Source organism: Tupaia chinensis, unplaced genomic scaffold, assembly GCF_000334495.1.
Source record: "Tupaia chinensis unplaced genomic scaffold, TupChi_1.0 Scaffold000127_2, whole genome shotgun sequence".
In the NCBI taxonomy this organism is placed as follows: Eukaryota; Metazoa; Chordata; class Mammalia; order Scandentia; family Tupaiidae; genus Tupaia; species Tupaia belangeri.
In genome coordinates, this window is record NW_006159596.1 from 1,787,431 (window position 1) to 1,799,497 (window position 12,067).

Below are 12,067 nucleotides of genomic sequence, written 5' to 3' on the forward strand. Positions count from 1 at the left end.
CGCCCTTAAGTGAAAAAATCCAAAAAAAAAAAAAAAAAAAAAAAAAGAGAATCAGGGTGAACTCCATTAATATGATTCTGTCAGGAAGGCTTCAAGACTTGGAAGGCTATACCTTTACCAACAGTAACTGAACTCTTAGCATATATAAGGGACACAGAGATGAAGGCCCAACAGACTCCATTATCAGGGAGTGACAGACCCATTTTAATTTTCTTTCAATAGCAAGAAACAGGATAAGGAATATGGGCAAATTGTAAGACAGTGCCTTTCAGCTGCATGAAAAAGGTTTAAGTTATGTATGAGAGATATTTTCTAATTAGAGGGCTGTGAGTTTGTCCGATGAGATGAAAATTTTGAAGAATGGTATAGAATGTCACCTTGCTGGTATAATTTAGGCTTTGTGCTGTCCAATGGCAGACTGATGGAGTGGAATAACATCCCAAATCCTCCCTGATTCTGACTTTGTCATCCTCTAGGACAAAAGCAGGGACACAGAGGAGGGTGCTTTGTGAGAAGTCACACATTGTATATTCCTTATTTGTGGAGGATGATCTGTCCCATGTGGCAAGCTCCAATGTGGGTCTTCTTTAAAAAAAAAAAAAAAAAGAAATTTTTGCTATAGGGTACGTGCACTCTCTGGAGAGACAGAAACTAAGACGTTACCCTGCAGCGGGGATGGCCACGTCACAATCCCTTCTCCTCATTCTCCTCTCGGGATTTTGGGCACACATGTATGTGCACCTGGCAAGAGTTTAAGCCACAGGATCCAGGACTGGAACCACGGTCCACTACATGGGAGTCCAGCAATGTAACCATTATGCCACCATCTGCTGGTCCCCATGTGTTGTGTTCTCATTTGGCTGGTCTTTAAACATTCTTGGCAAAATCCACAAGATACTATTCATATTTATTTTTCTGGGAGTCAAGTGTGCTAAGTAAAATCCTCTCCAGATTTGACTGGATCAAATGGATCAAACCATGGCTAGAATGCCCAACTGCTAATAAAATGTTAATAATTCTGCAGATATGCCAAAGGCTACCCAAAAATTCTAGTTGTCTTCTAATTGAAGATAACTGATAGCCACATTTACAATTCATTTACAAGTAGCTTTTGGAGTCAAATGATGTTTAGTGTAAAATTTAACTTTGGGAGGAGGGTGTTAGATTTCATTGAATGACCAAAGACCAGACACTGTTTTGAAAAAGAAACTCCCTCCTTTTAATTGTGAGAAGTCTAAAGATTTTGGAGACAAAAATACACATGCAGGCACACATATACCCACATGCAAGTATGCACACAGGTACACACACTTAGGCACACATAGAGAAACATGCAAGCGCACACATGCAAGCACACACAAACATACATTTCCTCACTCCCTCAAAAGAACCAGAATTGTAAGAAGTGCAGAAATTGATTTTTAAAGTCACCAACATCTGGTAGAGATGTTAGCTTTTTAGTCATGCCTCATGTTCACTGTTACCAATTTTCACCTTGAATGCACTGTGTGTCTACAACGTTGGTCTAAAATGGTAATGTACTGTCTTTAAAATTAAGCTCAGGGACCAGCAGGTGGTGTCGCTGGACTCCCACATAGTCGACCTTCAGTTTGAGACCCAGACCCAGAGGCTTGAAACTCACGCCTGGTGCATGTGCATGCGTGCCTAAAATCCCAAGAGGAGGATGAAGGAGAAGAGACTGCAGTATGGCCATCCCCTCTGGGGGTGGTGATTTCTCACTTTCTGTCTCTCTGGCAAGCGCATGTGACCTATAGCAAAAATCTCTCTAAAAAAAGAAAAAATTAAAAAATAAAATCAAACTCAAATCTGTAGCCACACAAGTTGAGGCAGGAGGTACATGGAAGAGAATTCAGCCAGCCCATGCCCTCATTATGTCTGCGTTTGCCCTCTCCAACAGAGCTACTCTGATATTCCTACGATAATCAGCCCTTTGGCATTAAAGAAAGTCTTTGATATACAATCTGATCTTTCTTTCTTCAGTGACATCTTGGGACTATTAACATTCCCTTTATTCTCTCTGCCATTTGTAGTGAGGAGTGACATGGGTGGGGGGGGGTTGCAGCAAAGTGAAGGGGGCAAGAAGGGGAAGCTGGTCTCTTTGTTTCATTCAGCTTCCTTCAGATAGTGCTTCATGTTTTTTTCACTTCTCTCTGTGCGGTCTTCCAATATAGTGGCCTGGCTTGCTTCCTGCAATCCTGTGCTTAGGGGAGCTAACATATAGCAACCAATCCCCCACTAGCCGCACGGTGGGCTTCACTGGATATAGTCATGGGAACGTCTTTCCCTGGAGTATCAAGTCAGCTGGTGGGATTCTCTTTGCACTGGGAGATACACTAAACTTTAGAAAACATGTAACCTAGGTACCGGTTTGATAGTAGCGCTAGAATTAAATGGCTCTGGTTTCCACCAAGTCTCCATAGAGGTCTCAGCTTAGCAGAAGTTAGTCCTCCCTTCCTGAGGCTGGGAGGAGGATCTTGTTCCCTCTGAAAGCTAGGTGACTATGGGGCCACCCCAAGAGGTGTGGCCTCCAGATCTCCCTGATGACCAAGTAGAGGTGATAACACAAGAGGTGGTCAATGAGCAACTGGCCTGTATGCTCCTGCTGGGGCCTCACCTGTGCTCATACCCTGCAGCCCCCAGGAGAAGCCCACAGCTGCACACGTGGCCGTGTAACTCCCAGATACAGTGGACATGGTGTCAGGTTCATAATGTCCTCTTATCGAGGAACAATGAGAGCAGAAATGTTTCCTGACATAGACTTCTTTTGGGGCTTCATAAGACGATGCAACTGCTATGTGATTGGGGGGAAGTAGAAAACCCAGGGGTGACGTTCTCTCCCTGCTTTGGGGGTGATGCAGAAAGACAGACATTACGATGCTGTAGGCTGTGCTGTGCTTACCGGGATCCCTAGGGCTTTAAGAATGTTCATCTTGCACATGGGGCAGGTGCGATGGTCTAGAAGCCAGGGGTCAACACAGGACTTGTGGAAAAGATGCCTGCAATGAGAACCATACATCTTAGAGCGGCGGTAACTGCAGAGACTATCTAGTCCACCACAGCCCAGCGACTGGTCTACGGTCATTCAGTTGCTCAGTGCCAGGGCCAAGACCAAAACCTTCACCACTTAACTCCTGGGCCACGTGTTTCCTGTTACACCCTGTGGTGACATGGTCAAAGTATTTCTAGATCAGAAATGTCCTATGTGACTTGCAGCCACGTCTTCCAAGTCTCAGAATATGTACACAATGTAGTAACAAAGGTTTCTCTTTCTCAATGAAAGAATTCTTAATGGAAAGAATGCAAGTGGGGGAACATGGACAGACCTTGCAGGCTGTCTAGAAAGATGCTACTTTTTAAAAAATCCAAAAAACTTCTTCTACAGTCAGAAGACAACAGTAAAGTAAAAGGCTGATTCTCGTTTGTATTTGGGGTCTAATGCCAAAGGGCAGAAGAGCTCCTAGAAGTATGTAGTAATTCAAATCACATTTTAAGTTGTCATGCCTTCTATTGTTAAGTCAGAAGCCAGAGTGATGGGCTCCACAGTTTCCCAGCGGGTAACCATGCCTGTAAGAGTGATGTTCTCAGCCACCATCACCGTTCTCCTGAGCCAGCTGTTAAGAGCCTTCATCCGAGTGGCAGAAGGGCGGAGTTTAGTAGGTACAGGTGGGCTTCCTAACCAAACTCCCCCTTCCACTCAGGCTCTAAAGAACCCCCTCAGAGTTATCAGGAGCTGCTTGAGTCAGTAGCTTTTCATCTTTCTCCCAAGGTACCAGCCCATAGACAGGAATACTCAGAATTTTCCACCTGGGGCAAGAAGAGAGAGACTTCTTTTCCTGTTGAGCATGAGGTTTGCTCCATCCATGCCTCCTCCCCCACCTTCCTTCTAATGAGAAGTATTCTTGAATATTCTAACCTATTCTCTCACTTTCACCTTCTTTGTTCTAACAGTCCCTAGAACCTCACTGGCTTCATGTTCCAGAGCTTTGAGCTCAAATGCTTAAAAACTACCCCTCCCCTAAATTGGAGAAGAGTCCAGGAAGTGCCACCTTTTAAACTGAAGTTAAGAAGAACTCACATGTCAAGGATGGAATTAGCTGTAGAGAGGATATGATCAGATTTGGGGCTGGGGAGTAGAAGAAGGGCAGCAGGATGTGTCGTTACAGTTCCAGAACGCTGTCTAGTCTGCCCCCGGCTTCACTGTGTGGGAAGTGTGTACTGCTTGCATTCATTCTTTGATGATCACATTCATTGAGCAAGCAGTATATATTAAGAATTGTCTCAGAGATGAGAATCATCATGGTGGTGACATGGGCCCTACCCCGTTGGAGCATACACTACTTAGTGACAACACTGCTCAGTACCATGCTAGGAGAATAGGATGTTTTGAGGGCTTATAACAGAGAGATTTCTCCCTGTTTGGGTACTCTGGGAAGAGCTCCCTTATTAAGTGACAAAGCTGAGACCTAGGGCTCACATTGTCCCCATGAAGAAGGTGGTGCAAAAGGGTATTCTAAGCTCATGCACAAGCCTTGAGCTGAGCATCTGGAAGGCACCATTCCCAGTGCGGTCAAGTGAGGGACAGGCAACAGAGAAGAGGTTGTCTGGCACCCAAGCTGGATGAAGCTACCCTCTGTACCCTCCAGAAGCAGTATCACCCCTCCCGTGTTCAACTTCTATTCAGCAGATAAGCTCCTAACCTGAACTCACTAACCCACTGAGAAAATTCAACCTTCTGGTCCCTCTGACCATTCCTGGGGGGCAGGATGACATGGGGCTAATCATTAGCTGTTTTCATACTGACATATGTTACTTAATATCCTCAAGTCTCAGTTGCTCATCTGTAAAATGGAGAAGGATCCACTCAAGCAGAGCAGCCTTTACCTGAGTCTCCCAATCCATAGACACTGGCAGTTATTCTCCAACACTCTAATTCTCTCCATGCTCTGGTCACTCGTGCATCTCCTCTGTAACGGTGGGTTTTTATGTCACAATAGCAAGACAATAGTACCTAGTTATTCAACCAAACCCAAGTCTGTGTGTTGCTATGAAGGTATTTTGTAGATGTGGTTAATATCTATAATTGGTTGGCTTTACATGAAGGAGATCATGCTCAATGATCTGGGTAGGCCTTATCTAATCGTTTCAAAGACTTAAAGAGCAAACTTGAGGTTTCCCTTAGAAGAAATTCTGCCTAAGCTTCTACCCAGGAGTCTCTAGTCTGTAAGGTCTGCTACTCTATGGATTTCAGATTGACCAGTCCCTATAATCATGTAAATCAAGACTAGTAGGTAGCATAGTAGTTAAGACCCTGGACTCCCACATAGCCAACTGTGATTTGAGTACCAGACACAGAGACTTGAAAATCACACCAAGTGTGTGTGGGTATGTGCCCAGAATCCCAAGGACAATGGCGGGGAAGGGACTGCAGCATGCCCATCCCCCTTGGGGGTGATTTCTCTTTCCTACTCTCTGCCTGTCTCTCTCTGGCAAGCACAAGTACCCTATGGGAAATAAAATCTTTTAAAAAAAGAAAACAACCCATGTCAACCAATTCCTTGAAAAATCTCTTTCTATGTCTGTATCTATGTATCTTTGACTGGTTCTATTTTTCTGGAGAACCATGACTGCTACATTCTCCAATTGTAATAAGCTTTAGCTCTATGAGAGCAAAACCCCTGTCTGCTTGATTTGCACAAGTCACGCTCAGGAAACATTTGCCGCATGAACAGATATTTATTGATTCTGGGCCCAGCGCTCCTCCCTGCCGACACACAGTCAGCAAGTCCCACACACTCGCTCTTCCTAAATCTTTCATGTTCATTGCTTTCCTTTTCTCAGTGCTGCCCCTTCATTCATCACCTCATTATCTTTTCTCTGTGTTTCTGCAGTAGCTTCCAAACTGTTCTCTATGTGGCCAGTCTTTGCGTGTTCCCTTCATCCCACTCATCGTTGCCAGATTTATCTTCCTGAAATATAGCACAAGTGACGTCACCCCCTTGTTCCACGCTGTTCTGTACTTGGAGCAGGGTACAAAGATGAATAAGACCAGCAGCGCTCATGAACTAAACATACAGGCCACATTCCTATATCCATGGCTTTCTGGCTTTTCCATTTTAGACAAGTTGCCTTCAAGACTCATCTGTGAAATTTGATCTTATGAGTACGGAGTTTGTGAGTAAATGAGTCAGTGTGTATGTGAGAAAGAGAGAGAGAAAGAGAAGGAAATGGATAAATACCCACAAAGCTTGAAGCGTAAGTCCTGTCACTCCCTGGCACTTAATTGTAAATGAATATTAATCTCACTCATACTGCTATACATCTTGTTTCTGGATAAAATGTGATTACTATGATGTTTTTTCCTAATCTAGAAAGAAGCTAACTATAAATTTTTAAAAAATAATCAAAGGGAGGGACCGTCAGTTAGTGGAATGGCTGTCACTGAACTCCCATGTAGTTGACCGTGGTTCGAGTCCCGGACCCGGTGGCTTAAACTCACACTGGGCGTGTGTGCGTGCGTGCCCAAGATCCTGAGAGGAGAATGGGGGAGAAGGGACTGTGGCATGGCCATACCCCCTGGGGGGTGATTTCTCACTTTCTGTCTCTCTGTCTCTGTCTTCTGGCAAGCACACGCACCCTATAGCTAAAAATTTCTCCAAAAATTAATAATCATCAAAGGGAGAATAAGTACAAAAAAGAAAAAGTGCTGAAATTGACACACAGGGTGGTCACACTTATCGTCAACTAAAATTCATGTATTTCTAGCCCCATCTTTCTTTCTCTCTGTCTCTCTCCCTCTCTCTCTCTCTCTTTCTCTAAGAGAGAGATTTCTGCTATAGAGTGTGTGTGCTCTCCAGAGAGACAAAGAGAAAGTTAGAAATCACCTCACAGGAGGGATGGCCATGTCACCATGGTCCCTTCTCTTCCATTTTCTGCTTGGGATTTTGGACATGCATGCCCATGTGCCCAGCATGATTTTCAAGCCAACAGTTCTGGGACTTGAACTATGATCAGCCATGTAGGATTTCATCACCTTGACCACTATGCTACCTGCTGGCCCTCCAGTACCATATTTCTTATGTTGAATGTCAGATTTGAAAACTATATTCTTACAATTGGAATCATAGAACATTCTTTCCTCTCCCAAATTAAAAAAAAAAATAGAGGTCACTAGACTAAATAAATAAAGGAATAGAGAAAGAATCTGGAATTTAGTGAAACACACCAAGTTGGTAAACATCTCTAAGGCCAAATCGGTCTTCACTCCTTTCCCCTGCACGATTCATAGCAGAGCACTACCCTTCCCACAGTTCAACACATGCTCCTCGAGAAAGCACACACAGGGGAGCCAGGCATCACAATGCCCTTTCTGTTAACAGTCCTGACACACTGGAAATATAAGAGGCTTGAGCCCAACTATTGCCCTTCCTTGATCACAAAAGGGAAACAAACATTTTAGACAGAAGCATTCTGGCTCCCCATAGAAGTGCTGGATATCTTCTAAGATATCCTCCTCCCTCGGAGAATATGGTCAGCTGCAGAACGATGCTGAGGTGAGGATGAGTAAGTTAGTTCTCATATACTTTTAGCACGATGACAGACCAACCTAATTTCCCCACTGACTGACACTTGTTTTCTGTTGTTTTCTTCCTATGTGTGAGATTTTCTCCACTTAAAGGACATGTCCCACACCTGGAGAAAGAGCCATTCTGTCTTTCCTATCTTGTTCACTTCTATATGCTGTGTTAGATGGCACCACTCAACGGTTGAGGCTAGGGTCCCATGACTTTCCTTTTGGCTCAATGGGAGCTATTTCATTCCCCATTGAAATGGTTATTAAGGAATGTGAGTCATTTACATGTCTAAAAATTCAACACTCTGAGGCAACTTACCTATTTTAAAAAAAAATAATAAAATCCAGTGCTTCTATGGGTAAGCTAAAATGTTCTACAGAGCTTCCATATATCATATTTTCAAAGTTGCCAATGAAGGAAGACTGAGTTTCTAATTAATGAACACTGTTGATGATACCTCCCAGTTACTGAATCTCTGCTGTGTACCAGACATGCTGCAGACATAATAATATACAGCAGCCTTATGAGGTACAAATTATTCTTATTTCATAGAAGAGGCAGGTGAAGTGAATTACATGAACTCCGAAGAGCTAGTAAGCCGGAGCGAGGACTCAAACCCATTTCACAGCTGGTACTATAGTCAGGGTTTCAGGGTTTTTACCCAGTTCTGCACGTCCAATCCCTACCTCACAACGGAGTTGTCGTGGATCAGAGGGGAAGTGGAGGTATCTAAGTTTTTATTCTTTCCCAATGTATTCTTGTGCTCTAGCTCAGTCTTAACCTCTCTGAGCCTTAGCGTCTTAGAGTACAACATGAGAATAATCGCACCCATCTGAGGGCACCCATTAACACCATTTATCCAGTACCTGTTTCCTATCTTTCAGGCACATGGGACAATTACAGGTTCTCGTGGCGGCAGCTGTGGCCATGTGACTCATTCTGGCTAATAAGTCATGATGAGAAATAACAGATTTCACATTTCACTTCAGGCCATGGCATTTAATTACTGACCTGTCAATCAACAGTGTTCAAGATGGTGCCAGTTTTATCAGTCCTACTGCCTTAAGCAGCTTTTCCTTCTGTTGTCCGGTGGACACACAGCCAAATACGAATTCTTTGTTGTGTTATGCCACTGAGGATTTTGTTGCTGTTACTGCAGCGGAGCCTATCCCGAGTAGTCAAGTACTTTACAGAGTTGCCCAACTGAAACCCTTATAAGTAAAGGCTTTAGTTACTAGAGTAAGCATTCAGTTGATGATAGCAGTATTAACTATGTTAAGTGATGTTAGCCCAACATGCAAAGTTGTAGTCCTAGACGAATATTAGTAAAACTGACACAGAATTCAGGGGAGGGGGCAGTTGCTATGGAGTGATGGGATGTAATAAGACTTCACACAGTGCAGAGAGAGCATAGGAAGAATTGTAACGTGATGGGCGGAAAGAAATTCAAAGAGAAGCAAGTCATGTGAGTCAAGGCAGAAAGGCAGGGTGGAGATACATATGAAAACTTGGTTGGGTTGAAATATTGGATGTTTGGGGCCAGGAGGTGGCATAGTGGTTAAGGGGCTAGACTCCCATGTGGTTGACCACAGTTCAAGTCCTGACCCGGTGGCTTGAAAACTCACACCAGGCGTGTGTGTCATGTTTGCACAAAATCCTGAGGAGAATGAAGGAGAGGGGATTATGGCATGACCTCCCTCCATGGGGTGATTTCTTGCTTTCTGTCTGTCTCTGTCTCTCTATATATATATGCTATTTGAAGTATAAAAACAGAAAATAAAGTTAGAAAAGGTGAGTCCAGATCAATATTCTGAAGTAATCTAGATGGACTGAGGATGATGTAACATGAACAGTGAGGAAAATAATTGTGGACCTGAGCCGTGCCATCCCTCATCCCTCATGACAGTGAGCTCCTCATCATTAAGTTACTTCCTTCATCTACCTCCTATACAGAAAGTCCCTGTAAGGGTGCTGACCAAGTCCGGGGAGCAGACACCTGTCTCTTCGTACCGTCAACTCCATCCCACCATCTCAGCACGTCCCTGTAGGGATGATTCTGCCAAAACATTTGATCTGAAATGAATGCACCAGTGATGAGAAGCTCCCTTTCCTTATTTCCCTTTTCAGGTTATGTAAACATGTTAAAAGAAAAAAAATAAATAAAGAGAAATAGAGAGAATACGATAATGTAAATTACTGCTCATTTCCTGAGCACTGCCCTTCTATGAGAAGGACACTTGTCACACAGAACCAACAACGGTAGCCAAATTCTGGTCATTGGTATAAATAGAATTACTTTGTTTGGGCAAGCTAACATGATAGTTTCATATAATGGAGAAAAAAAGGAAAATGAGAATATAATAAATAACTGATTATCTTGTAAGTACTGCCCTTCTGTGAAAAACACTGCCTGTTTTCAAGCCCCATAATGGAGAAAATGGAACCCTTAAAGCTGAGCTAGATTTGATTAGGCTTTCTTTGGGTCTTAGGTACTTGGCTTGGAGAGAGATGGGGGTTTCTGAGGCATGTTTTCAGTCAAAACTGTATGCCCACGGAGCCGACTGTCTGACAGAGCTCCGTTACAGAGTGGAGAGGAGTGTGTGCTCAGGTGCCAAATCTACTGCCTGTGGGACAGTGGGAAGGCCTCCAGTGCAGAAGTCAGCAGGCCTGGCTCAGCTCTGGGCCCTGGGACCAACCTCTCTACATTCAGGGTTTTTTTTTTTTTTTATTAGCAAAATAAAGGGGTGACAATGGCACCTCTCTATCTGTATTATGTCTATTGTGAGATAGAAATTAAACATTAAGTAGAAAAGAACCTTGTAAACACTAGAGCACTTCTCAGAATTAAAGTACTATGATCATCAACCTGTTATTTGACCCAATTCTTCATTATATAGTGTTTAAATAGTATGAAAGGAAACCCCCTCCCCAAAAAAAAAACTAAAAAATCTTAAGAAACTGCAGCAGATTCTCTTGCTATTAAATTCAAATTTTTTGAGCCACAGTGGATGAAATTGATTTTGGGGGGATGCAAATTCTGAGGTGACTGTAGAACCCTCATTTTAGAGCATGTTTCCCTCCTTGAGGTTCTGGTAGAGGAAGGCTCTGTACTCGAAACTTGACCCTGATCTAATTATACCATTCGGCTGGAGCAGTAAAGCTGGCTGGCGTTCCTCCTGTGTGTCTAGTTGATTAATAGAACCAGGGACCAGGACATTTGAAGTCAGACTGCCATATTTAACGAGGTTATTGCAGTGCAAGGCTTCTTTCCTAAGGCAGCACTTGCTCTGGTGAAAAGACAAGAGAAATGGATACATCGGATATTATTTTCCAGCACTGCCATCTCTGCTCAGGTTTCCTTTCTTCAGTTTCTTAATTAAGTAGTATTTAAGTATTGGTAGTTTATGCCTGTGACACTGTACACACAAAAAAAATCTGATGTAATCAAAGAAACATGATTAGAAAACACTATCACAGCATACTTTGAACTTCAATATTGTGCAATTTTGGTTAATGTATAAAGCTAATTATTGTTTTCTAAATCCTTGTTTTCTTTGTTTCTTTTTTTAAAATTTGCCAGTGAGTACAAGCACTCACTGGAGACAGAGAAAGCAAGAAAGCACCTCCCCGTGGGACACAGTCATGCTATAATCCCTACCCCTCATTTTTTCCCTCCTCTCAGGATTTTGGTCACACATATACATGTACCTGGCATGTTTTTCAAGTCACCAGCTCTGAGACTCAAAACTGCGTGGTTGGCCCTGTGGGATCCAGCCATCCTAACCACTAGGTCAGGAGCTGGCCCTGTTTCCTAAGTTCTGTGACAAAGCTTCTTTGGTACTTTACTTTTTTTTAATATTACTTTAAATGAAGATATAGTATACAATAAAATGAATATGTATTAAGCAAGTTTGAGGATCTGAGTGTGTCCATGTTTAAGTACACACTACCCAGATGAAAGTGCTCATCATCCCAGAAAATCCTCCCTGCCCTATAACCACACTGACCTCTCCATATTGATTAGTTCTGTCTTTCACCAAATTTTACATAATTATAAAATATATATTCATTTTTCTTGGCTTCTTTTGCTCAAAATGATGTTTTTCAGATTAATCTGTGTCTTAAGAAAGATAGGGAGACACGTGAGAGGGAAGATGAAAATCACCCTCCCCCTTCAGGGGGATGGTCACACCACAACCCCTTTTCTGCCATTCTCCTCCCAGGATCTTGAGCACTCACATACACCCAGTGTGATTTTCTTTCTGTTTTTTAAAATTTATAATTTATTATTATTATTATTTTAAACATTTGATCACTATACATCATTTGACTTGTAAAGAATTTACCTTCAACATGAAATACACCTCAGACCAGTCCAGTTGAGGATACTATACATGCTATCATCAACAGGTGAAAAACCATTTCTGTGTCCCACAAATGTCTTGCTTACTTTTTTATCCCTGATTTCTTTCCCT

The 12,067-nt window shown here is 42.8% G+C and overlaps 1 protein-coding gene across 2 annotated transcripts in view; it reads right to left on the bottom strand.

Moving 5' to 3' along the window:
• Positions 1-12,067, bottom strand: part of RNF150 (ring finger protein 150) — a 320,502-nt gene that overhangs the window by 80,956 nt on the left and 227,479 nt on the right. For both annotated transcript variants that reach the window (XM_014586323.2, XM_014586324.2), the window contains exon 5: positions 2,921-3,017. In XM_014586323.2, the coding sequence (XP_014441809.1) occupies positions 2,921-3,017 (97 nt within the window). The remainder of the gene's footprint in view (positions 1-2,920; positions 3,018-12,067) is intronic.